General features: G+C 40.8%; 1 protein-coding gene across 4 annotated transcripts in view; it reads left to right on the plus strand.

Moving 5' to 3' along the window:
- Map2k6 (mitogen-activated protein kinase kinase 6) overlaps positions 1-26,368 on the plus strand; it is a 114,401-nt gene that overhangs the window by 66,562 nt on the left and 21,471 nt on the right. Inside the window, exons 1-11 of one of the 4 annotated variants that reach the window (XM_048795532.1) lie at positions 3,890-4,076; positions 4,116-4,141; positions 6,945-7,011; positions 14,426-14,474; positions 15,346-15,459; positions 17,250-17,369; positions 17,627-17,743; positions 18,421-18,472; positions 20,770-20,897; positions 22,087-22,164; positions 23,694-23,833. In XM_048795532.1, coding sequence (XP_048651489.1) covers positions 15,421-15,459; positions 17,250-17,369; positions 17,627-17,743; positions 18,421-18,472; positions 20,770-20,897; positions 22,087-22,164; positions 23,694-23,833 — 674 coding nt within the window. In that variant the 5' untranslated portion in view covers positions 3,890-4,076; positions 4,116-4,141; positions 6,945-7,011; positions 14,426-14,474; positions 15,346-15,420. Of the gene's footprint in view, positions 1-717; positions 757-3,889; positions 4,077-4,115; positions 4,142-6,944; positions 7,012-14,425; positions 14,475-15,345; positions 15,460-17,249; positions 17,370-17,626; positions 17,744-18,420; positions 18,473-20,769; positions 20,898-22,086; positions 22,165-23,693; positions 23,834-26,368 lie in introns of those variants that run through there. The other 3 variants (XM_015503495.2, XM_048795540.1, XM_048795524.1) reach the window with 3 other exon arrangements.

Here is a 26,368-nt window from a genome sequence, read left to right on the forward strand (position 1 = left end):
GACAGGTGTGACACGGGCTGATGTAATGAAGTGTGGCATGTGCCCAATCAGGTTGGCGAGGCTTCCTCTTTGCAGATTGTACCAAGAAGAGGGCAGAAATACGCAGAATCCTCTCTCTCATTCTGAGAAGGCTGGTTGCTAGCTTCTGACATCATATAAAGCCTATTTTCTGACTTTTTTTTGTTTTGGCTTTGGACTCCCACGGGAGAAAACTGGCCAATACAGATGGTCACTTAGCTCCATTATTCGTATGGCTCCCTCCCATTAATATATTTTTTAACAGTGTTCAGTGTCAGCGTCAGGGGTTGGCAGCCTTCCTAGGGGGAACAGATTGCTCTGGAATAAACACAGCTGGAAACTGACCACTTATTGTTTTTCTTTCTTTTAAGAAATGAAAGAGGCATTTATAGGAAGGCCGGAGAACATTGTACTGTCCATAATTACTTTATAGATTTATGTCCCCAAGTCTGGTTAATGATTAATGCCACGCCTGGGTGTCCAAATGGACCCACTTCCTCTCTCCCTTCCTGAGGCTGCAGTTTCCTGGGAACAATGAGCTCTCGGAGGTTTGTTGTGATCCAGACTTAAGGAGGAGGTGGAGTCTGCTTGGTAGTGTTCCTGCCCGGCTGGGGCTGGCCGAAGTGTGTGGTCTTTGGAGCTAAAGAAAGCATGGCTTCTGTGGGGTTTTCTTCTGGGGGCCTCCCTTGCAGCCTTGAAAACCTCCTCAGGGCTGCTTATAGTTTCAGAGATGGGCAAGTAAGTGAATGCTAGAATGTCGGTGTGTGTGTGTGTGTGTGTGTGTGTGTGTGTGTGTGTCTATGATTTTCATTTTAGGTCATCTGCAGAGTGAAGGCAGTGAATTTTCTAATAGTGTGACTCAACTAGGTTTTGTGTCTCTTGGAACTTCTTTGACTTCTTGTTGTCAGGGCGTTGCCATGTCTTGAAGTATTTGTATTTAAGAAAACCTTGAAGTCTGTGTAAATATCTAAGATATATCTGTAGTCAGGGGTTGAGTCAGGAGACAAGAAGCTGGTAAAATCACCCACCAGGGGGCAAATTCAGGGGAAGAGTGATGTGAATGTGGCCCTGGGAGGTTCTGGGGTGAAAGTGAAGGGAGGGAACCAAGTTTTTTTCTTTCCCAGTTGGAAGACTTTATTGTTGTTTAGGTCGTTTATTTCTGTAGTACCCAAGGGCTTCTCTCCTTCTCTATTTCCTTAAATAGATGTTTTGATAATTTATGAGTTATGATATGATAATTAAGTACTTTTAGGAATTGCTCCTAATTAATGGCTACATGAACCATTAATTAGGTTCCTTAGGAAGGCTTTTCAAAGGAGCTTTTCTTAATGAATGGGACTCTCTACATCAATTTTATAAGAACTGAGATGAAGACAAGGAAGACACAGGACTTTCAGAGTAACTTCTGCTTTTGGTTTCTTTAAATGACCAATGGAAGACCTTTTTCACAGACAAATATATGTGTGTGTGTGTGTATAATATATATATTATATATATAAATTATTCATTGTATATTATATTATATATATTTGAAAGAGAGAACTACAGGATTGTATCTGTTGGGATTACCAGGATTACCTTTCACCTGCATTGGAATATGTGTGTGTTCTTTGAACAAGTTGAATCTATCATTCAGTCCTTACTGGACTATCTCATTTAATAGCTTTCCCTGTCTGTGTGACTGAAGCCCAGGGATGACACTTGTTGGAACTAGGCCATGTAGCTATTTGGGTTCTCACAATCAAATTATCACAGATACATAGTAAAACTCTGTGTGTTGTCACTTGACATTGCAATGTATCAACTAATTAAGTCAAACATGCTAATAGCCTTCTGAAGTCCAAGAGCAGGAGAAGAAATGGTGAGTTATGAATCTTATAAAATGCATAGAGAGAAATGAGTTGAGAACTGAGAAAAAAAGTATTTTACTAAATGTGTTCCTAAAAGGTTTTCCTCTGTGCTGATTTCCTGGCTTTATATAAAATGGCAGAATTGATCTAGATATTGGATTTTGAAGGAATAGAAAAAAAAACCCCTCATTTATATATTATGTTGGGTTCTGATAATATGACCAGTTTTTTTCATGAATTTCTTAAATGACTTTTTAGAGAATGGTACCACGCGGCTGTTTCTCTGTAATCAACAGGTACTTATGGGATCTCCGTGTTTTTTCATCTGCTTTGTCTGATTCGATTCTCACAGTCCAATGATGTGGGTGTTGATGTCACTTCCCTATTTTACAATTGAGGAAATCGAGAGTCAGTTGAAAATGATTCTGGAGGGTTTTTGGTTAAAAAAAAAAATGGAAGAACCAGATGTAAGCTGGGGATTTTCAAACTCGAAAGCCCTTGTTCTCCACACCCCTCGCTTTCTGGCCGTCTCTGTGCTTCTGCCACTGTGGATAGTGAAGAGCGCGCTGCATTGGAGTGTCAGGAGTCTTGGGCTCTGCTTCTGACTGGGCCATTGCTGGCTCTGTGATGTTAAGTCAACTCAGGTATTCTGATGTCATTGTCCTGCTACGAGTTTACCTTATTTGATTTCGTAAGTTTCTTTGCGACTTCAGGATCTACCCAGGACTTTATCCGTGGCTTGTGCCAGCTCTGAAGTGCTCAGTGACAATGCAGAGAAGAGGTGAGAGAGGAAGCAGAGCTCTGAAGACCCAGCTCTGCTTGGGTTCCCTCTGCCAGGCACCAAGAGGCACAGGCTGTCCATAGCTGAGGAAAATCCCAGGCTCTTAGAAGCCTGTTCTCTTTGATCTGCTTCCTGGGCTAGCACTTCTCAGTTTGTTCTTTTTACCTCACCAACAAAAGTATTTGAGCCAAACTCTTTTACAGTTTCAAAGCCCAGGGATGAACAATATCAGAGTCCGTTCCTATCTGGTCCCCAAAGACATGAAATCCTCCTTGCAAGAACCCATCTGTTATCTTAATCCTTCTTGGAGCAAAGCAAATGTAAATAAATATTATTCTAGGCTTAAGATTTAAAAACCTTCTCTTAGGTTTTCCAACTTGTGGCAGGTAGCCATGGAATGGGACAGGGCAAAAGAGAAAAAATAGTTTTTATTTTACTCCCATCGTTAAGTCTATTATTCACAGATCAACTTAGAAAACTGAAGGATACTGAGATAAGAGTGACTCACAAACAAACAAAATAAAAAAACACCCAACCCCCCCAAAATACTCCTGTAACCAACATCATCTGTCATCATGAGTATTCTATGAAAAAAGAAAAACAAAAAAGATTGGAATGCCNCCCCCCCACCAAGTGCCATTTTGCTCCAAGCCAGGATTATCATGACCTAGCTTTGGTTTAAGATGAATTTTGCAAATATACGTGTGTCGGACTGTACTATTTTCAGGGAAAATAGGCATGGGTGTGACACGGGCTGATGTAATGAAGTGTGGCATGTGCCCAATCAGGTTGGCGAGGCTTCCTCTTTGCAGATTGTACCAAGAAGAGGGCAGAAATACGCAGAATCCTCTCTCTCATTCTGAGAAGGCTGGTTGCTAGCTTCTGACATCATATAAAGCCTATTTTCTGACTTTTTTTTGTTTTGGCTTTGGACTCCCACGGGAGAAAACTGGCCAATACAGATGGTCACTTAGCTCCATTATTCGTATGGCTCCCTCCCATTAATATATTTTTTAACAGTGTTCAGTGTCAGCGTCAGGGGTTGGCAGCCTTCCTAGGGGGAACAGATTGCTCTGGAATAAACACAGCTGGAAACTGACCACTTATTGTTTTTCTTTCTTTTAAGAAATGAAAGAGGCATTTATAGGAAGGCCGGAGAACATTGTACTGTCCATAATTACTTTATAGATTTATGTCCCCAAGTCTGGTTAATGATTAATGCCACGCCTGGGTGTCCAAATGGACCCACTTCCTCTCTCCCTTCCTGAGGCTGCAGTTTCCTGGGAACAATGAGCTCTCGGAGGTTTGTTGTGATCCAGACTTAAGGAGGAGGTGGAGTCTGCTTGGTAGTGTTCCTCCCGGCTGGGGCTGGCCGAAGTGTGTGGTCTTTGGAGCTAAAGAAAGCATGGCTTCTGTGGGGTTTTCTTCTGGGGGCCTCCCTTGCAGCCTTGAAAACCTCCTCAGGGCTGCTTATAGTTTCAGAGATGGGCAAGTAAGTGAATGCTAGAATGTCGGTGTGTGTGTGTGTGTGTGTGTGTGTGTGTGTGTGTGTCTATGATTTTCATTTTAGGTCATCTGCAGAGTGAAGGCAGTGAATTTTCTAATAGTGTGACTCAACTAGGTTTTGTGTCTCTTGGAACTTCTTTGACTTCTTGTTGTCAGGGCGTTGCCATGTCTTGAAGTATTTGTATTTAAGAAAACCTTGAAGTCTGTGTAAATATCTAAGATATATCTGTAGTCAGGGGTTGAGTCAGGAGACAAGAAGCTGGTAAAATCACCCACCAGGGGGCAAATTCAGGGGAAGAGTGATGTGAATGTGGCCCTGGGAGGTTCTGGGGTGAAAGTGAAGGGAGGGAACCAAGTTTTTTTCTTTCCCAGTTGGAAGACTTTATTGTTGTTTAGGTCGTTTATTTCTGTAGTACCCAAGGGCTTCTCTCCTTCTCTATTTCCTTAAATAGATGTTTTGATAATTTATGAGTTATGATATGATAATTAAGTACTTTTAGGAATTGCTCCTAATTAATGGCTACATGAACCATTAATTAGGTTCCTTAGGAAGGCTTTTCAAAGGAGCTTTTCTTAATGAATGGGACTCTCTACATCAATTTTATAAGAACTGAGATGAAGACAAGGAAGACACAGGACTTTCAGAGTAACTTCTGCTTTTGGTTTCTTTAAATGACCAATGGAAGACCTTTTTCACAGACAAATATATGTGTGTGTGTGTGTATAATATATATATTATATATATAAATTATTCATTGTATATTATATTATATATATTTGAAAGAGAGAACTACAGGATTGTATCTGTTGGGATTACCAGGATTACCTTTCACCTGCATTGGAATATGTGTGTGTTCTTTGAACAAGTTGAATCTATCATTCAGTCCTTACTGGACTATCTCATTTAATAGCTTTCCCTGTCTGTGTGACTGAAGCCCAGGGATGACACTTGTTGGAACTAGGCCATGTAGCTATTTGGGTTCTCACAATCAAATTATCACAGATACATAGTAAAACTCTGTGTGTTGTCACTTGACATTGCAATGTATCAACTAATTAAGTCAAACATGCTAATAGCCTTCTGAAGTCCAAGAGCAGGAGAAGAAATGGTGAGTTATGAATCTTATAAAATGCATAGAGAGAAATGAGTTGAGAACTGAGAAAAAAAGTATTTTACTAAATGTGTTCCTAAAAGGTTTTCCTCTGTGCTGATTTCCTGGCTTTATATAAAATGGCAGAATTGATCTAGATATTGGATTTTGAAGGAATAGAAAAAAAAACCCCTCATTTATATATTATGTTGGGTTCTGATAATATGACCAGTTTTTTTCATGAATTTCTTAAATGACTTTTTAGAGAATGGTACCACGCGGCTGTTTCTCTGTAATCAACAGGTACTTATGGGATCTCCGTGTTTTTTCATCTGCTTTGTCTGATTCGATTCTCACAGTCCAATGATGTGGGTGTTGATGTCACTTCCCTATTTTACAATTGAGGAAATCGAGAGTCAGTTGAAAATGATTCTGGAGGGTTTTTGGTTAAAAAAAAAAATGGAAGAACCAGATGTAAGCTGGGGATTTTCAAACTCGAAAGCCCTTGTTCTCCACACCCCTCGCTTTCTGGCCGTCTCTGTGCTTCTGCCACTGTGGATAGTGAAGAGCGCGCTGCATTGGAGTGTCAGGAGTCTTGGGCTCTGCTTCTGACTGGGCCATTGCTGGCTCTGTGATGTTAAGTCAACTCAGGTATTCTGATGTCATTGTCCTGCTACGAGTTTACCTTATTTGATTTCGTAAGTTTCTTTGCGACTTCAGGATCTACCCAGGACTTTATCCGTGGCTTGTGCCAGCTCTGAAGTGCTCAGTGACAATGCAGAGAAGAGGTGAGAGAGGAAGCAGAGCTCTGAAGACCCAGCTCTGCTTGGGTTCCCTCTGCCAGGCACCAAGAGGCACAGGCTGTCCATAGCTGAGGAAAATCCCAGGCTCTTAGAAGCCTGTTCTCTTTGATCTGCTTCCTGGGCTAGCACTTCTCAGTTTGTTCTTTTTACCTCACCAACAAAAGTATTTGAGCCAAACTCTTTTACAGTTTCAAAGCCCAGGGATGAACAATATCAGAGTCCGTTCCTATCTGGTCCCCAAAGACATGAAATCCTCCTTGCAAGAACCCATCTGTTATCTTAATCCTTCTTGGAGCAAAGCAAATGTAAATAAATATTATTCTAGGCTTAAGATTTAAAAACCTTCTCTTAGGTTTTCCAACTTGTGGCAGGTAGCCATGGAATGGGACAGGGCAAAAGAGAAAAAATAGTTTTTATTTTACTCCCATCGTTAAGTCTAGCAATTATTCACAGATCAACTTAGAAAACTGAAGGATACTGAGATAAGAGTGACTCCGTTTGACATTAAAAAGAAGCAAAAACCACAACAAACAAACAAAATAAAAAAACACCCAACCCCCCCAAAATACTCCTGTAACCAACATCATCTGTCATCATGAGTATTCTATGAAAAAAGAAAAACAAAAAAGATTGGAATGCCATTCTCAGCAGGGAGAAAGGGTACATCTTCCTAGGTACACAGAGTTGGCATTCTTACCTTGACACGTTCTCCTTGTTGTTCATTCCTGATGCCAGTTTGCATTTGGGACACCCTGCGGTGGCTGGTGCGTGCACAGTGCACAGACTGCCTGGATAGGAAACAATACTCAGAATTGGGAGGTGACAGTGTGTTTCTGTGGCTGCTCTCTTGCTACAATGTAGATTTTTAACTTTGTCCTTACATCTTTCCCAATAGGCAAGAAGAGAAACCCTGGCCTTAAAATTCCAAAAGAAGCATTTGAACAACCTCAGACCAGTTCCACGTAAGTTGGCACAATTATCGTCTTAACTCAAGCACGGCAGGGACTTAGCCTCCCAATGGGTTCACTTTGGGGATCGTGAGCCAGGCCTTGGCCTTGGATGTAGGTGTTAAAAAGAAGAGTCCATTCAGGGGGAAGTCGTTTCCTGACTCTTCTGAGACCTGAAATCATCACATTCCATCTACAATCAATGGTTAGCTTTGAAGTCAGTGCCTCAAATTATTGGTGGAGTCAGAATTGTGTGGCACATGCGTTTGTCAGCTGAGGTCCTACAGAAGCCCAGAGAGGTCCCCAGATATGGATTGTCCTGCTTTCCCCCTGTAGATCTGAAAGAAGAGACACATCCCTGTGAGAGTCACTGCTGTAAAACACAGGTTGAGAATGAAAGGTGGTATTTGATGAGGACCCACATCCTTGAGACCTAAATCCTCTCCCTTATAAACAGAAGGCAAAATGAGGTAAAGGAACACTTCTTTATTAGCTAAGCCTTTGGCCAAAATCCCTAGGTGAGCTCAAGTCCTGGTGCAGCAGGATGCCCTCTCTGTGAGCCTTCTTTCTTTGTCTCTCTGTGTTAAGCATCATCAAGATGCTTAACTGTGGGGTGGGAAGGGTATGTCTCGTCTGGAAGTACAACCACCCCCATGACATCTGCAAGTCACGAATAGAAATTCCATGGCAAAAAAAAAAAAAAAAAAAAATCATACCAGAGCCACTGGAGAGACAGAGCAACTACAAAGAGAGTGCATCCGGGAGGAATGTTGAGGTTTTAAAGCTTTTGCTCTGGTCTTCGAAGTGCCTCCCTCTGTGAATGGTTTGTCCTGCGCTGTGATCCATCCTATTGGAAAGTGCGCCCCCTAGTGTTGGGATGCACTCATAAATGTGATCACGTCCCCTCAGGCTGCCAAGGTCAGGCAGCCACAGGCAGAAAAATGTCACTGAAGAACCTCTATGGACAGATTGAAATAAAGAGCTATACTCTTCAGGGCCCTTTATGGTAGCCTGAGGGGTTAAGCTCGAGTGAGGATGTTGGTTTGTGAGGATCTGTAGGAGGAAGTTTTCCCTATAACAATGTCTAGAATTTTTTTTTTTTTTGAAATGGGGTTCCTCTGAGCAGTTGGGCTCTCCCCTGAGGACTTGTAAATTGTGTAATTGCTATTTTTTTTCCCCTCTGACTAGTTTGGAGTCAAATATGTGTCCCATTTTGCCACCGTGGGAAGAACTTGGTGGGATATACTTTAAAAATATTTATTTTAAAATAATTGTAGATGCACAGAAGGTTGCAAAGGCATATATACGGAAGTCACATTTAGCTTTGACCTAGACTGCACCAAAATCCCCCCATGTGAACATTTTACACAACTACAGTATGATGAAGCCATATTGGTGCAAACCACAGATACATTCAGTTCTAACGGCTTTACAAGTGCTCACTTATTTGTGTGTGTGTGTGTGTGTGTGTGTGTGTGTGTATACATGCGTAGTTCTATGTAGTTGACTTGCGTAGCTTTGTGATCTTGTTATCTTTGTCAGTTTTGCTGGAGGTAACCACTATCATCGTCAAGATGCTTAACTGTATGAACAATACAAGACTTGCATGTGACCCACTAAAAGTCATGCTTACCTCTTCCCCAGGGCACTTTACCACTGAAGTATGTTCTCAGTCCTTCTTATTTTATTTTGGACAGGGTCTCACTAAGTTGCTGAGGTGGGCCTCCAACTAGTGACCCTCCTGCCTCAGTCTCTCAAGTCACAAAGATTACAGGTGTGGCTCAAGACTTTATTTCATTTAACTTAATTTCCCTGAGATTGATTCAAGTTGCTGCATGTAGTGTATCAATAACTTTATAGCTGAGTACTGTTCCACGGCATAGTTATACCACCGCTTATTTAACCCTTCAGTCTTTGAAGGAAATATGGATCGCTTCCAGTTTTTGACTATTATGAACAAAGTCATGACATTCCTGTGTAACTCCTTACATGAGAATAAGTCTTCATTTTTCTGGGATATATGCCCAGGACTACAACTTTTGGTTTATATGGTAAGGACGTTTTCCATTTTGAAAGACTTGCCCAACTATTTTCCAGAGTGATTGTAACATATTATGTTTTCAACGATAATGTATGAATGATACACTTGCTCTGCAGAATTTGATATTAGCACCGTTTTTCATATCAGCTTTTCTGATGGGTAGTGATATGTCACTGTAGTTTGTTTTTAACTTTATTTATTTTTATGTTGTGCTGAAGATAGAACCCCGTGCCTCACATGTGCTAGGCAAGTGCTCTACCACTGAGTCACAACCCTAGCTCCACATCGTAGTTTTAATTTGAATTTCTCTAGTAGCTAGTTATATAGAATATGTCTTTAGGTGTTTATTTTCCATCCACGTACTTTCTTTGGTGAAATGTCTGGTATCTATCTTTTGCCTACTAACTAATGAGATTGCTTTTTATTGTTGACTATTGGCAAAGACTTATATATTCTAGACATGAGAACTTTTTTAAAGTATGTGATATGAAAATATTTTCTCCCCGTTTGTAATTTGTCTTTTTATCCTTTTAGCAGGATCAAAGAACAACATTATTTATTTATTTATTCTAATTAGGTATGTAGGACAGCAGAATGCATTTTGATTCATTGCACACAAATGGAGCACAACTTTTCATTTCTCTGGTTGTACCCGATGTCGCGTCACCCCATATGTGCAGTCATACACAAAAGGTTTTAATTTCGATGAAATCCAGTTTATAAGTTATTCCTCTTTACCGATCATGATTTTGGTAACAATCTTAAGAACCTTTACCTTGTCCCAGGTCCTGAAGATTTTTCTCTGTTCTTGTATAGAAACTGTATAGTTTTACATATAAGCCCCTGATCCATTCGCAGTTCATTTTTATAAAAGTTAACAAGGGTTAGGTTGAGCTTTATATTTTTTGCCAATGGATTTCCACTCATTTCAGTGGAAATCCCTCCTCTGTTGAGTTGCGTTTGCTCCTTTGTCTAATATCAATTAGGCATGCCTGCTTTGATCTATTTCTGGATCTCTGTTCTGTTCCATTGATTTATGTGTCTGTTCTTCTGCCAGCGTCACACTGTCTTGATTATTGCAGCTATATACTAAGTCCTAATATTGGGAAAAGCGATGCTTGCCACTTTGTTCTGATTTTCAAAGTTATGTTGGCTCTTCAAAGGCCTTTTTTCTTTTCATATAACTTTTAGAATAAACTTGTCTTTGTCCACAAAAGAACTTGCTGACATTTTATTAGGAACTGAGTTTAACCTAGAGATCAAGTTAGGGATAAATGACACTTTTATTACATTGTCACTTCCAATCCATGAACATGGTTAATTTTTCTCAATATTTAGTTTTTTAGCAGTTTCTTTCATCAGAATTTTGTAATGATCCTCTTCATTACGACTTGTTCAGATTTCTATCTAAGTAGATTTCCTTGGAGCAATTGTAAGTGGCATTTAGTTTTTTAAATTTTTGTTTCTATCATTCATTGTCAACATATAGAAGTGCAGTTAATTCTTCTATGTTGATCTTATTTCCTGTGACTTTACTGAACTCAGGTATTAGTTGCAGAAGTTTTTTGTGGGTCCCTAGGATTTTCTTTCTTTTTTTTTAATTTTTTTTTTTTTTTTTTTTTAGTTGTAGATGGACACAATACCTTTATTTGTTTATTTTTATGCGGTGCCGGGGATCAAACCCAGTGCCTCACACATGCTAGGCAAGTGCTCTACCACTGAGCCACAACCCCAGCCCTGTCCCTAGGATTTTCTATGTAGATAATCATGGCATCTGTGAACAGAGTTTTATGTCCCCCTTCCTAGTCTCTAGTTTTTTTAAACTTTTATTTTCTTGCCTTATCGAAGGGGCAAGGATGTCTAGTACTGTCAAATACAATAGGTAAGACTCTACAACTAACCTTTGTTCTCCATCTTGTGGAAAAACATTTAGTCTTTTCTGCTTAAGTCCCGTGTTAACTGTAAAGTTCTTCTTGATGCTGTTTATGAGGTAGAAAAAGTCCTTTCTAGTCATAATATGCTGAGGATTTTTATTATAAATGGGTGTTGAATTTTGTTGGCCACTTTCTCTGTATCAGTTGATATGATCGTAAGGTTTTTCCTCTTTGTCGTATTGATATGGGTATTATATTGATTAATTGGTGGCACGTATATTATATTTTTATATATTGTTAGGTTTGATTTGCTAAAATTTTATTGAGGATTTTAACATCAGCATTTTGAGACATGTTGGTCTCTGGTGATTTATTTATTATTTCTTTTGTGCCTTGTTTTCTGATAAGATAGTAAGGCCCTCATAAAGTGAAATTGGTGAAAAGTATACCCTTTTGTATTTTTCAGTGGTCCTTGGGTAAAACTGGTGTTAAATCTTTGAATGCTAAAATTCTCCAGTGAAATCAGATTGCCTGTATATTTTCCTGGAACTTTAAAATTTCTCAATTTCTTTAATAGATACAAGGCTATTCAGATTATCTGTTTCATCAGGGCTGACTTTTTGGTAGAATGTGTTTTTTGAGAAGTTGGTCTACTTCTAAGTAGTCAAATCTGTGAGAGTAAGTCGTAGTATTGTCTCATTGTCCTGTCAATGGTAGCAGGATCTGATGTGATATCCTATTTTTTCCCCTGATATTGGTAATTTATGTCTTTTTTTGTCTTTGTCAATTTTGGTTGAGGTTTATCAATTTTGTTGATTTTTTTGAAGAATTGGCTTTGTTTTATTGTTTTTCTGTTTTTAATTTTATTGCTTTCTGTTCTTATTTCCCATATTTTCTTTAAAATATATTCTCCTATTAGGCTGTGGATGTAGCTCCATAGTAGAGAACTTGCCTAGCATGTGAGAACTCTGGGTTCAATCCTCAACACTGCAAAACAAAACAAAATAATATGTATGTGTGTGTTGTGTGTGTATAAAACTATATATAGAAAAAAATATATATAAAGCACTATGTATATATATAAAACATATATTTTCTTACATCAATTGTCCAGTTTTCTTTTTCTTTTGTGTTTTTATTTTTTACCCTTTCCTAATGCATATTAATTTTGTATGTTTTATGAATTTTTGAAAGCCTTTCTTTTTTAATATTTATTTTTTAGTTGCAGATGGACACAGTATCTTTATTTTATTTATTTATTTTTATGGGGTGATGAGGATCGAACCAAGGGCCTCCCACATGTGAGGTGAGCGCTCTACCTTGAGCCGTAACCCCAGCTCCACCCCTAAAAGCCTTTCTTGACATAAGCAAATGAATAGGAAACTAAGCAAGCATAAATGTAACCTCTATTTTTTTTTTTTTTCAACTTGTAGAATGTATTTTGAATACCCTTTTCTGCTTCACTGTGTGGAGGTCAGAGCATCACTATAGTATTGTGGACTACACCATTTAGATTATAGTCTTCTCATTTAGCAGTGAGGTTTAGATTTGTACTTCTAAAGAAATAGCTTCCACATTTTGTTACTTTCCTTGGCAATTTCTTGAGGTTGGCCTGGCAATTCTTACCATTCATATCCCGTCTCCCTGTCCTAGGGCAGAGCTCCTCTCTCTAAGTCCAGTGTGTGTGGTCTGTCTGCTTGAGCTCTTTGAGTTGCCAATGCCAATGTGTCTTTGACTTAGGTTTCTGAGCTCTTTGCTCACTTGATTGATAGTAACTAATCCTAAGTCAATTCTATGCTAGTCAGTATTATTTTATTAAACTCTCACAAAAGGATCAGGAGGCATTTAAAAAACAAACAAACAAAAAAACCCTCATTTGACAAGCAAAACAACAGAACTGTGTAAGGGTCAGGTGTGTGTTTGGAATTGTTCAGCTAGCTTCATTGGGTAAGTGTTCAGGCCCTGCAGCCAGAATGCCTATGTTTATATTTGAGATCTAAACCTGACTAGTTAGCAAGATACCTAACTGCACTGAATTTTAATTTCCCTTTCTTAAAAATAAGAATAAACAATGGTGTGGTTGTTATGAGGATTAGATGTCATACTCCATATTAAATGTCTTGCCAATTGCCTGCTGCATTGTAGTTGCTCAGTGGAAGGTAGCTGCAAGTTGTTCATTGTTATGGTACAACTTCTAAGTGGAATCACTCAGGGATCTCGGATACTCAATCATGTGCGAGTTAGACTGGGTAAAACTAAGGCAAATAATTTGCGGCTAGTGAGTGAGGATCCTTTACTTCTGTAGTTGAGAAGTCATGGGGCATCTCTGAATTCTAATGTCATTATCTCTTTGAAAGACCTTAAAATTAAGAAAGACCTTAAATTAATCTCTTTCAATGCCAGTTCTTTTCTTTGTCTTTTTTTTTAAGGTGGTGCATTATACTCGTACATAATGGTGGGATTTGTTTTTACAGATCTGTACATGCACATATCAATGTCATTTCTTCGCATTGAAATAGAGATAAAAATGTCAGAGTTGTAAAAGAGAAACTATTTTATGCAAATGGTTTAGCACAGTGTCTGGGTCAAGTCAGTACTTAACAAGTTAAATAAATGAATAAGATTGTAATAGTAATCAGTGAACTGATTATACCTATAGAATTACAAAAAAATATTATAATAAACCAAAATTGGTTTTTCATATAAAACACTAATACTGGGTGACCTTTGGAATACCTTTGGTCTTCTAGGGAAAGAATTTTGTAATAAGCTTGATTCTTTACCCAGAAAATTAAAATATGGAATAATTGACAGAGAACATCCACCCACAGTTTACGCCTACAAAATCTTAATGCCACAGGTAAACTAATATACCCAGCCCTGGACAGAAAGAACACAGTGTCAACTAATCCAATCTGAGCTGTCAGTCTTGGCCCCATAGCCTGATGCTTTTGGCAGACCTGATGAACCCTAAGGCCTGAGGCTTGGGTGGATTAATCATTTTCATTAGAAGAGGCCTGGGTATTGGGAGCAGGTTCCTTGATTCAATCAGACTGAAATAAACGTCCTTTCTTCTTGTACAACAATTGTGGGAAAAAAAATGGTGAAATGTTGGATACGTTGGTGCCCTTGAATGAAATAAAAGGTTTGAAGCTACTCTAGCTCTGTGACTGCACACATATGGCTCCATTTATTGGCTGTTTACTGTACGCCAAGCATTCTGCTAAGCATTTGACTTGGAACATTCCCTGTAATACCCAGTCCTACTCCACAAGGTAGGCACGGTAATATCTCCATGTTAAAGGAGACACAGAGGCTCAAAGAGATGAAGTAATGTAAACCCTAATGTATTTTATTTTAAATCCCATACATTCACACTCCCATGCTATTTTTCCTGACTTGTGAACTTCTGCCTTCTTTCCAAAGGGAAAAACTCTCCAGTTGCATATAATTTGGAAAGAATGTCTTTGACTAAATATCTCATGTATCTTCTTTTCCCCTTTATCTCTCTCAGGCCACCTCGAGATTTAGACTCTAAGGCTTGCATTTCTATTGGAAATCAGGTGAGAAAAGTCATGCCTGTCAGCTAACACATTGATCATTTTAAGTATATACTTTCTGGATGACCAATGAAAAATTTATTGTTTATAGAATGCTGTCATGGATGCATCAAAAAAGTCGGACATCAAAGGGAAATGGCTTGTTTTGCTTTTGCTATTTTGAATTGTGAATGGCAATCAGGCTATTGTGGTACTGATGAGGGTATTTTTAAAAAATTTATTTATTTGTTCTAATCAGTTGTACGTGACAGCAGAATGCTCTTTGGTTCATTGTACACAAATGGAGCATGAATTTTCACTTCTCTGGTTGTATACAAAGTAGGGTCACAGCATTCATGCAATCATACATGTACCTAGGGTAATGATGTCCGTCTCATTCCACCATCTTTTCCATCCCCATGCCCCCTCCCCTTTGGACCATCCAGAGTTAATCCACTTATCCTAAGCCCCGTCCCCCATTATGGATTAGCATTCACTTTTGTTGAGGGTATTTGAAGAGACTGGATGTTTTTCTTGGTAGGGTCAGTCTCAAAGTGGCGTAGATCTGGTTGCCATCAGCCAGTAGTAGGTTATAAAGATGATTAAGGGGGTGTGGCTTAAGAGCTGCAGTGTAGACAGCTTCCACAGAGCCACTGGAAAACTGAGTTGGGTGGAGTTGGGTCTCTGTGTTGCCTGTAATGAGCAGGTTGCTTTGGCTTCCTGTAGAGACCTGAGCTTTTCCTATTGCTCTTGGTGGCTTCTTGCTTTCTGTGGCTTGCTAGAAAAACTCATGGCCAGGCCATGACCCCTTGAACATTGAGAAAAACCAGATGAGTGAGGACAGCGTGGTCAGTGTCTAGTTCCTTTGTCACCTTCCTATTTTTCTCTCTCGCAGAACTTTGAGGTGAAGGCTGATGACCTGGAGTCTATAGTGGAACTGGGGCGAGGTGCTTACGGGGTGGTGGAGAAGATGCGACACGTGCCCAGCGAGCAGATCATGGCGGTGAAGGTAGAGTTGATGTTCCCCGGATGTTTTGTATCTGCAGTGTGTATGTTTGTCTCCACTGTAAAGCAGCCCTTTTTATAGAAACAAAATGGTCTTCAATAGGGTGGAAAAAAAAAAAAACGATTCTTTGCAGGAAATAGTATTTTTCTCCAAATATGTGTAAAATGCTTCTTTGGTATGTGTTGCATAGACATTTAATTTATTTTTTAACTAAGCCCCTCCACCACCATTTTTAATTTTTTTTTTTACACAATGATGATGTCACTGTCATACTTAAAGGAATTAGCAAATGCTTTCTTGCACTCTTCTGATACTAGATCTGAACGAACATTTCTTTGATTATCTCGAAGTGCTGTTGTTGTTCTGTTGGTTTTTCCCGTCAGCATCCAAAGCAAGTTACACAATGCGCTTGGTTGCTATGATGCATGAATCTGTTTTATACTGTTTTGAGTTACAGAATTGTCCCTGAAAATCAAGAAACTGTATTTGAGAGAGAAAACATCTGTTTGTTGAAAAAAGGAGGGGAAATACATCTAGAGTAAATTTGCATCACTGTTGAGCTATGGACCCGCAGTCTGGATCAGTTGATGTTTCTGGAGTAGATTCTGGTCTTCTTAAGGAATTGCCTTTTCTGCATAGTTAGTAACCGGGCTCTTATTGGGAGTGGCAGGAGACAGTGGAGCCCTTTCCTGTTAGAGAATGGAGGCCACCTCATGAAGACCTAGTGTTACGGTAACTCTGCTGTCAGTTAAAGACACAGTCACATTTCTGGAAGGCAATATTTGCAGGTGTGACAGGTTTGTCTTCTTTCAGAAGCACTGGGTTGGGTTAAGTGGTTTCTCTGTTTCTGTTTGGTTCCTCCTCTTCCTGTAGTTGTACCAGTTCTCTGACAGTTGCACTTGATTCCAAATACAGTTGGTTCTCCCTATGTGTGGGTACCACACCTCTGGATTCCACTAATTATGGATCAAAAAAAAAATTTTGAAAAAAATTGCACTGAAGATGTACAGGCTTTCCCTCTTCCTTATTCCTTAAACAAAACAATGTAACAATTGTTTATATACATTTATTTTGTATGAAATGTTCAAGGCAATCTAGGAATGATTTAAGGTATATGAGATGATATGTAGAGATTATATACAAATACCACATTGTTTTATATTAGAGACTTGGGCCTCCTCGGACTTGGTAATCCAAGGGCAGGTGGTCCTGGAACCAATCCCCCAGGGATATGGAGGCCTAACTATAGCTACTGTACTCCTACATGTTCCCAAAGAGGGGCTTTTGGCTTTTTACCCCTTAGGATCACACATAAGCAGTAAAGTACCTTCACACTAACCTGATATAGTCCTGTAAACCAGATTACTTTTATACCTTAGAAATACAGTTTTAAACATCTTCCTATTCTCTGAAATATTCAGTTAGTTTGCCTCTTTTGTTTAAGAAATCAAATGATGAACAATCTTCCTTACTTCTTTTTTTTTTTTTTAAAGAGAGAGAGAGAGAGAGAATTTATTAATATTTATTTTTTAGTTTTCGGCGGACACAACATCTTTGTTTGTATGTGGTGCTGAGGATCGAACCCGGGCTGCACGCATGCCAGGCGAGCGCGCTACCGCTTGAGCCACATCCCCAGCCCTCTTCCTTACTTCTTATGGATTACAAATGGCTGGTCACTCAGGGTGGATATGTACTAGCAGTGGTTTCTGCTGATTTCAGGAATGGGCTCCTCAGCTCCCTGCCTGACTCAGCTCAGAGAAGTAACCCTAAGTTTTCCATGCCTTCCCATCTAGCGGATCCGGGCCACTGTAAATAGCCAGGAGCAGAAAAGGCTACTGATGGATTTGGACGTTTCCATGAGGACGGTGGACTGTCCATTCACCGTCACCTTTTATGGAGCTCTCTTCCGGGAGGTAGGTGGTCCTTTGATTCAAAGTCCAAGAAGAATAATGACTTAAGTTTCTCCCCTCGCTCACGTGCCCAGGCTGCCTGTGTTGCTTTTTGGAGGGTATCTTGCTCATTTACAAATCCCTTTAAGATCTTGAAGGGAAACTGTACCTTTTCCTCCAAAAACGCAAACAGAAATAGTTCTTCAGGACAAGGTGTTGACCATTTCTTCTTCCCCCCTTTTCTACCCTCCTTGACCTTCCTTGAATGGACTGATCTCCAGGGTGATGTGTGGATCTGCATGGAGCTCATGGACACGTCGCTAGATAAGTTCTACAAACAAGTGATTGATAAAGGCCAAACAATTCCAGAGGACATCTTAGGCAAGATAGCAGTTTCTGTGAGTACATCCTGAACCTTATTGCAAGGAGAACACAAGAAGTCTAGGCCTCAGGGGTCTTTGGGTCCCCAGAATGAGGAACCAGTACCTTTACCATAATGACCATCCCACACGTGTCTGCTGGATGCGTGCCTACATGGGTGGGTGGGTAAATAAGTGCTTTCCTTCCTGAGCCCTGCGTCGAAGATGTTACCACTGATTTGGTTTAGCAGATTCTACACTGAATTACTCTGATCAGGGCAGCCATCTGTTATGACTGCATTCCACCCAACTCTATATTCTGATATCTATTTTTTATTCCAGTTTTAATTTGTAGATTTTAAATGTTTTCTTAAAACTAATATTCATAAAAAGAAGCAGCAGAAAAAGATAGAAGAGATTGTTTGTTACCTTAATGGCTACTAAGATTCATGAGGGTAGAGGAAAAAAAAATGCTTGAGGCTAAACAGAAAAAAGAGATGAGTGAGACATCTCTGATGTAAGCTACAGCCCTCTCTGGTGGGTGGAGCCCAGTTTGTGTAACTTTCTGTGCCTACACATCTTGGATAGAACCACCACTATTTGGGAAAATACCTTACCCTGTGACCTCAAGGCAGGGATAATAAACCTGAATATGCCAACATTCAGTTTCTTTCCAGTGATGGGGTCAATAATTCTACTTTGTGTTTCTCTTACAGATTGTAAAAGCTTTAGAACATTTACACAGTAAACTCTCTGTCATTCATCGAGGTAAGCATCCACGGAGCTTCCTTGGCTATTCCCTTTAATAAGTTCATTTCTTTGGCTTGCAGTCTTCCTCCTCACTTTCCCTCCCCTGTAAAGATGGCAGTGGAATTGAGCCAGGTAATTGTTTGGGAATTGCATAGCAGTTAGCTTTTTGTGACTGTAACAAAACACCTGATAATAATCAACTTATAGACAGGAAAAGTTTATTTTAGTGCACAGTTTTGGAGGGTTTAGTCCATGGTCAATCGGCCCCATTACTTTTTGGCTTGTAGTGCAGCAACATATCATGGTGAGAATGTGTGGCAGAGGAAGCCCGTTCACACTGTGTCTGGGAATGAAAGGGAGGAAGAGACCGAGGTCTCATGTCCCCTTTGAGAGGCACACTCCCAATGACCTAAAACTTCCCACGAGGTCCCACTTCTTAAAGTTTCTACCACTTCACAGTAGTGCCAAGCTGAACACAGCCTTCAACACTTGGGGGACGCTTCAGGTCCAAACCACAACAGTACATTTTTTTTTTTTTAATCTTGGTTGAGGGGATAAGAAGACCTGGGCTTTATATTACAACTAAATTGAATGTAAAACACCTGTTACCAAGCTAAGGAATCATGGGGAATTTCAGAGATGATAAAAATTCATCTTGTTCTCACCATCACCAAAGCATAATGGACAAATGTATGACATTCTACATTTCAACAAGATCCCCAGGTGATTCTTGAGCACATCGAAGTGAGGAAAACTCTGGAATAAATCTGAGCCCTTTCAGGCAGCAGGAGGCAGGAGAAAATGATTTGGACTTTCCTTTCTCCATCCTTCTCTTCCTTTTCCTTGGCTTATTATCTCTTCACTCATTCATTCACCCACAATATATTTCCTCATCTACCTTTTATCCATCCACTCATCTATCCATTTAGCTCTTATAATCACCTTTAAAGCATTATTTAAATACGACACTGTAATAGATGCCCTGAGACGTATCTATGAAAATATATTTTTGTTACAAAATTATCAATAAGAAATTAGAATATATATATATACACAAATAAAAGAGTTTTGAAAAAGGAAATCGTCTTAGAAATAGAAGAATACCAAATATGGAAGTAGATCTGTAGAGTGTAAAATGAGTCATTGATTATTACTGGGAGTCCATGGTGAGGAAAAACTTCTTGGAAAAGGTCCGCTAAATCATGTCTTTGAGAAAGTTAATGGAAAGTATTGATAGCTGATAGGGCTTTGTGGTTTGGATCATTCTTAAGCCATGTGCCTGGAAAGGACAATGTGCCTATTATTATTATTAAATTGGTAGTATTAAAAATTGAAAAAAAAAAAAAAAAAGGGAGGTTGGAAGACCAGAAGAAGAAATTGGGATGGAGTATAGATAGGAAAAACAATGTGGATTTTTCAGGATTGTGAAATTGATTTTTAACAGTTTACTTCCAAATTATGAGATATTTAATTCTTATTAGAGGATAGAAAGGTTTAAAAAATAACAAAATGAAATTTGTGTTATCAGCCAGTTTAAGAGAAAAAATTATATAGGATAATTTTTAGAGCTTTTAGAATGACTTTTTTTCCTTCTTATTCTATGTCCTCTGTGAACAATGTCACAAAGGGAAAAAGGAGCTAATTGCTAATTTCATTACCCAGAGACAGCAGTGCTCATCTGTTGGGGTATATGAGTGGGTGGGTTCCATTTTTCTCATCTGAAGGGTCCATTTAAATCTGTTTAGGAATGCCCCTCTGTGACCTGCCCTGCGCTCTGATGTGCCTGGGTTTATTTTTTTATTTTTACTTTTCTTTGTACTGGGAAATTGAACCCAGGGGTGTTTAACCACTGAGCCACATCCCCAACCCTTTTTTTGTGTTTTATTCTGAGACAGGGTCTCACTGAATTGCTTAGTGCCTCCCTGTTGCTGAGACTGGCTTTGAACTTGTGATCCTCCTGGCTGCTGAGCTGCTGGGATGATAGGTGTGTGTCACTGCGCCTGGCTCAGTAATAATTTTTAAAGTGTTTGCCATGTTACTGGAAATGAAGATGATAAATAAATAGAGGAAAACAGTTCTTTCCACCTGGGGTTTTTACAAACCTACAGGACACAGACAAAACATGCAGAATAAGAATCACGTTGAAAGCCACAAGCAGCATGTAGCCATGAGTCAGGGGTGACATTTGTTTTTGAGTTGGGCAACTCAGGAACGGAAGGTGAAGGACTAATGGGGATCTCAGGCCCTCTGGTGGCAGAGACGCAGATCTTCCCAGCAGGCTGGGATGATGGTGTGCCGGTTATTCTTGCTTTCAGACGTCAAGCCCTCTAACGTGCTGATTAACGCCCTGGGCCAAGTGAAGATGTGTGACTTCGGAATCAGTGGCTACCTGGTGGACTCTGTTGCTAAAACAATTGACGCCGGTTGCAAGCCATACATGGCCGTAAGTCTGGCGGCAGGGGTGGCATCTGAGAATTGAATAGCCTGCAAAATCAGCCTGGGGGAGTGGGAAATGGATGGCTTCAGGGGGTAGGTTGAAATGTGCCTAAGACTTGAGAAGTAGTCTGCATCGTTTTATTTTCTTAAATATTTCCTCTCTGAACTCCTTAGTCACTTGCTTCATTGGAGCTCCTTTTGGGCTCCAATAAACTAGATAATATTGATAAAACCAGAGACGTAGTTCTCAGAGTTTTGGACACTAAGTCCAAAATCAGTGTGCTGGCAGATTCGGTCTCTGGTGAGGGCTTGCTTTTCTGATTCATAGATGGCACTTTCTGGCTGAGTCCTCACCTGGTGGAAGGGGTAAGGGATCTCTCTGGGGCTTCTTGAATAAGAGTACTAACTCCTTTCATGGAGCCTGCACCCTGAGGACCTCATCGCCAATTATTAGTGTCTCACAGGTGATTAGGTTTCAATGTGTGGATTTTGCAGGGGCAGGTTCAGAAACATTCAGACGGTAGCATATATATTCCTTTTAAAAATCAGGTAAAAGGGATATATTATTTGAAAACACACGTAAGGAATAGACACAGCCTGCACGGTTTCCTACCCTGAATTGCAGGGGAGTGTCTCCTAGTTGGCTGAGGACAGATTAGTAAGTAGAACTTAAGTTATACCTACACAGCTGGGTTAGTCATGAGAGAACCTCACAGATCTGAAGATTCATCGCCATTAGCAGAGTCATAGGGACTCCATTTATGATATTGTGTTTGGAATTGAAAAGCTCCCTGTCCGTGTTCAGCTAAAGGTTGCCAGGGTCTACTAACACTGGGCAGTCGCAGCCTAGTGACTCTTGTGGATTCTTTTTAATCGGTTCTAGATGGTTAGCATTTTTAACAAGGATAATTTTAGATGGGCAGAGTAGCTTTATAATGCATGCCCCATTTCTTAAGGCAAAATTAAAATTTGTTGTGAAGGCACTTTGATCCATGACTGTCTCAAAGAAAGGACTAGCAGAAGAAGGAGACTTGGCTATTTGCTGTGGTGACCGAGTCTTTTGGGCCTGGGAGTCATGTTAAAGCTTAAAGCAACTCACTTGGCAGCTGTGAATGTCCCTACTCTGAGTCTTAGTTAAGCTATGAATATTGTCTCCATGGTCTTTCCAGTTTCTCAGTTGTCTATCTTCTTTGCAGCCTGAAAGAATAAACCCAGAGCTCAACCAGAAGGGATACAGCGTGAAGTCTGACATTTGGAGTCTGGGCATCACCATGGTAGCGTATGACAATTGTCCTGGGCTGTGGAGGTTCTGAGCCTGCCACTGGAATGGGGTGCGCTTTGGGACTGAGAAGCAAAAGCCCTGCGTGATGTTTTTGAGCATCCTTTTTTGACTGATGTGGCAGGTGGTTTTCGAGTGACAATTATTTGCAGTTTGGTGTACTGGGAATACTTAACTGGGTTTGGGCAAAATGATTTTTCTCTTTGTTCTGCCTCTTCCTAGTTGTATGCCCTTGAGTAACTGGTAGTCCCATGAACTGTCTTTCTGTCCTCATCTGTAAAGCAAGAGGGTCTGACTAGAGTCCTGGTACCTTCAGTCAAATGATTCTAGTCAAAGCAAGATGCTTACGCCACACAGAGTGCTAATGTGTGTGGACCCTGCTTGGGCTGTTTCCCAGGTCACGGGCTGTAGGAGTCTTGGCTGTTGAGGTCAGGTGTGCCCTAAAGACATGTTAACAAACAGTAAAATGTGCTCAGGCACAGTCCTGCAGTTACGTGATCAGTGTCACATTAGTAACTGGTGATCATAAATTTTCAGTGTTATCACCAAGGCCTGGAATTATCCACTGTGGTCCTGGCTCCTTTCCAGGCACAGCAGCTGATTAAATCCTGTAAGTTATTTTACGTCCCTGCCCAGAAACCATGTGATCCTGTAACAGCAAAGTGGCCTTTACCCAAGTCCAAAAAAAGATCACTTACTTGGTCCTGGGTTACTTTTTTTTTTTTTTTTTCCTCTCATTTTGCCAAGGGACCTGCAGGTGGCAGCAGAGTTACAGTTCTGCTCTAGAAAATCCTTGTTTTCGTCAGCTTTTGGGTTGCTGTGACCAAAGACCTGACAAGAACAACAACTTATGGGAGGAAAAGATTATTTGTGGCTCACAGTTGCAGAGGTCTCAGTCCACAGGCCCGTCCCATACCTGTGAGCCCAAGATATGAGGCAGAACATCATGGAGACAGGGTATGGAGGAGGAAGGTAGCTCGGGACATTGGCAATCAGGAAGCAGAGAGAAAGCTCTGCTCACCAGGGACAAAGAATAAACCCAGTGACCCACCTCCTACAGCTACACCGCACCTGCCCGCAGTTACCACCCAGCGAATCCATGTCAGTGGAAGAATCCCTTGCTTAGGTCACAACTTTCATAATCTAACCCTGTCACCTCTGAATGCTCTTGCCTTGTCTAACACATGACCTTTGAGGGGGATACCTCATATCTAAACCATAACAATCCTAAAGTTTAATATTGTTGGCTTATAATTGTTATAAAGTAGCCCAGTGGGTTTTGCTGAAGGACTGGTTTTAGGTAGGTTTCAGTGACTGTCTCTAATAAGGTAATATTGAAAAACCTCTAGCTCTAGGAATTTTTTTTTTTGTGGGGGGGAATTGACAGAAAACAGATTACTAATTTGTTTTTATCCTCAAATTATCCATGAACTTCACCTTTGTATTTCCCTCTCACTCTCCTGGAGAGGAACACGGCTGACTCCCGGAGGCATCTCTATTTACACGGCTTCCTCTCCCTTGCAGATTGAACTGGCCATCCTCCGGTTTCCCTACGATTCCTGGGGGACCCCATTTCAGCAGCTCAAACAGGTGGTAGAGGAGCCGTCGCCACAGCTGCCTGCAGACAAGTTCTCCTCACAGTTTGTTGACTTTACCTCACAGTGGTAAGACAGCCCCGTCTCCCCGCTGCCAGGGCTGAGGAAGGTGGTGCGTTCTCATGACTTCCCTCCACTGGGATTGGTCCATTCTGCATACATTCATTCTGGAAGCATCTACGTAGTCTGCCCTCCATGCTTGAGAATAAGATGCCGACATCACAATCCTGGCCCTCCCTAAGCTCCACCAAGTCAAGTAGGGGAGTGTCCTGAGTCAACTGTTGTAGTGCAGTATTACAGTAGGGCAGGTCCAGGGGTGGAGATATGCTTAGGGTATTCGGAGAAGTCAGAGGAAAGGCATCAGGACAGAGTTTTCTAGAGGAGATGAATCCTGAACTGAGCCCATGGGAGGCATTCTCCAAGTAGAAGGGGGAGTATGGGAGGGAAGGGATTCTAAACAGAAGGAATATCACACACGATGCCCACAAGCAAGAAACTCCCTTATGGAAGCTGTGAGCAATTTGATGTTGTTTAGAGCATAAAGAGAAATGTGGTGAGAATTCCTGGAGGCCCAGGGATGGGGAACAGAGGCAGAGATCTCCTTGGAAGAGACAGTGGTGGTTCAAGGGTGTTGCTGAGCTACCTAGAAGTGTGCAGAATCTTGGCTTCTAGAGAATGCTTGCTAACTGCAGAAGTACTCACCCAGGAGGGCGCAGCAGACAATGTTGGGGATCTGGGAATAGAACCCAAAGAAAGCTGGATTCAAAGAAAGTTGTCTTGGAAAGAGGGAAAGAACCACATCAAGGTGGTCAAGTTTTGTTTTCCATAGAAATTGCCAGTGCCATCAAGGAAAGTAAGAAGGGGGATGGTATTCTCCAGACAATCCAGTGATTCCTACCTGCGGTCTGGCCAGAATGCCCAAGGCCATATGATGATGACCCCTGCAAAGAGGATGCACAGAGGACATCCAAGGTCAAACACATAACAGAACCAAGTTAGTTTATCTGGGCATCTTGAGAAAGCAGCTGAGAATTGGGAGGAAGGAGAGAGTCAGAGCTGGAGGCAGTCGCAGCGGTGCCTCCTGGTGAGGAGCAGTTCTGACCATCACTGCCATGGAGGGTCCTGGAGCTCTGTAGATTCTGAAGGGCACAGGGAAATTGAAGCAGCCTCTTTCTCACAGCATTATTCCTCTGCCTTCTTGCTCTTTGGAAGGAGAGTGTGAATACAGCTTTCATTGGGAAACATGATGACACGAGAAAGGCTCTTGTTGCTTGTGAAACTAAGGCCTGTTGGACTTTTTCTGGTCCCAGGCCACTCTCACCCCGGGTGTTTTCCCTAATGATTTATGAGGCTGGCCCACGGTGGTTTTGGTTTGGTTTTGATTTTGGCTGAATGGCCAGAGAGGGGCTGGAACTCTTGGATATGACATGTTGGGTGTCTCTAAAATAAACATTCTCTGGGCTCTTGAGGTCTGTCCCCTGTCTGCCTTCCTCACATGAACGGGCTGGATGTGGCGATATATCTGCCAGGTTGAAATGGGGTCATGATTTTGCCTTCTGGATTCAAGAACTTGATTTTTTTTGTTGTTGTTTTCTTTTGCCTTAACCTCAAATGTTTAAATGTCACATAGGAAAAGGGTGAGTCATCTTCGATATTGAGCCCAGTAGTTCCTAGGAGGAGTGGTGATGGGGAAGGTTCTCATCTAGGGAAATTTCTTCAAGCTTGTCTTCCTGTTCCTCTTCTCCCACCCATCCCCCTTGGCCCAGGATTCTGGATACTTTGGGAAACTTTGGTAAGAAGGATGAGGCTGGTGTGAAAAGTTTGGGAAAGAGAGTTTTCCACTGTGAATCACCCATTCAGTCCAGTGGTTCTCAACTCTGGCTTCTCATTTATACATCTCTAACAAACATTCAAAGCACTGTCCCCAAAGCCTCACCATCACAGAGTCCAATCTAATTGGTCGGTGGAAGGACCAATTTCAGTACTTTTCAATGTTCATAAGTCATCCTAATGGACTTCGAATATACCTGCTGAGAATCCTGGGTTTATACGAAAGATTTATGGACCTGCTATCAATTGCTTCTCGTTCAGAATTGCACCTCTCTGTAATTTTTTTTTTCCCCAGGGATGGGGATTGAATCCAGGGGTGCTCTACCACTGAGCTACATCTCCAACCCTTTTAATTAATTTTTTATTTTTGCTGAGGCTGGCTTGGCACCTGCGATCCTCCTTCCTTAGCTTCCTGAGTTGCTTGAATTAGAAGCGAACCCCACCATGCTGGCCTGTAGTTTATTAAACAATCATTCAATTAATTGATTTAAGTATCAAAATACTTTTTTTTTCTCCAACTTAAAACCTCCTCCAAAGAAATAAGAATGAGATCATTAAAGCTTCTTACAGTATTTAAAAATGAATACATTGAGAGAGGCATGTTTTCTAACGTCAGTGTGTGCACACACACATGCAGAAACTCCTGATGTTGTCCTGTTGCTCTTTCTATAGTGACTGCACTGTGTCTATGTTCCTGCTACGATGCCCATATGTTGTCCATCTGAGATCTCCCTATCTTTCTCTTTTTCTCTCAATTTTAGTTCCAGTTACCAT

This window comes from Marmota marmota, unplaced genomic scaffold (genome assembly GCF_001458135.2).
Source record: "Marmota marmota marmota unplaced genomic scaffold, marMar, whole genome shotgun sequence".
Classification (NCBI taxonomy): domain Eukaryota; kingdom Metazoa; phylum Chordata; class Mammalia; order Rodentia; family Sciuridae; genus Marmota; species Marmota marmota.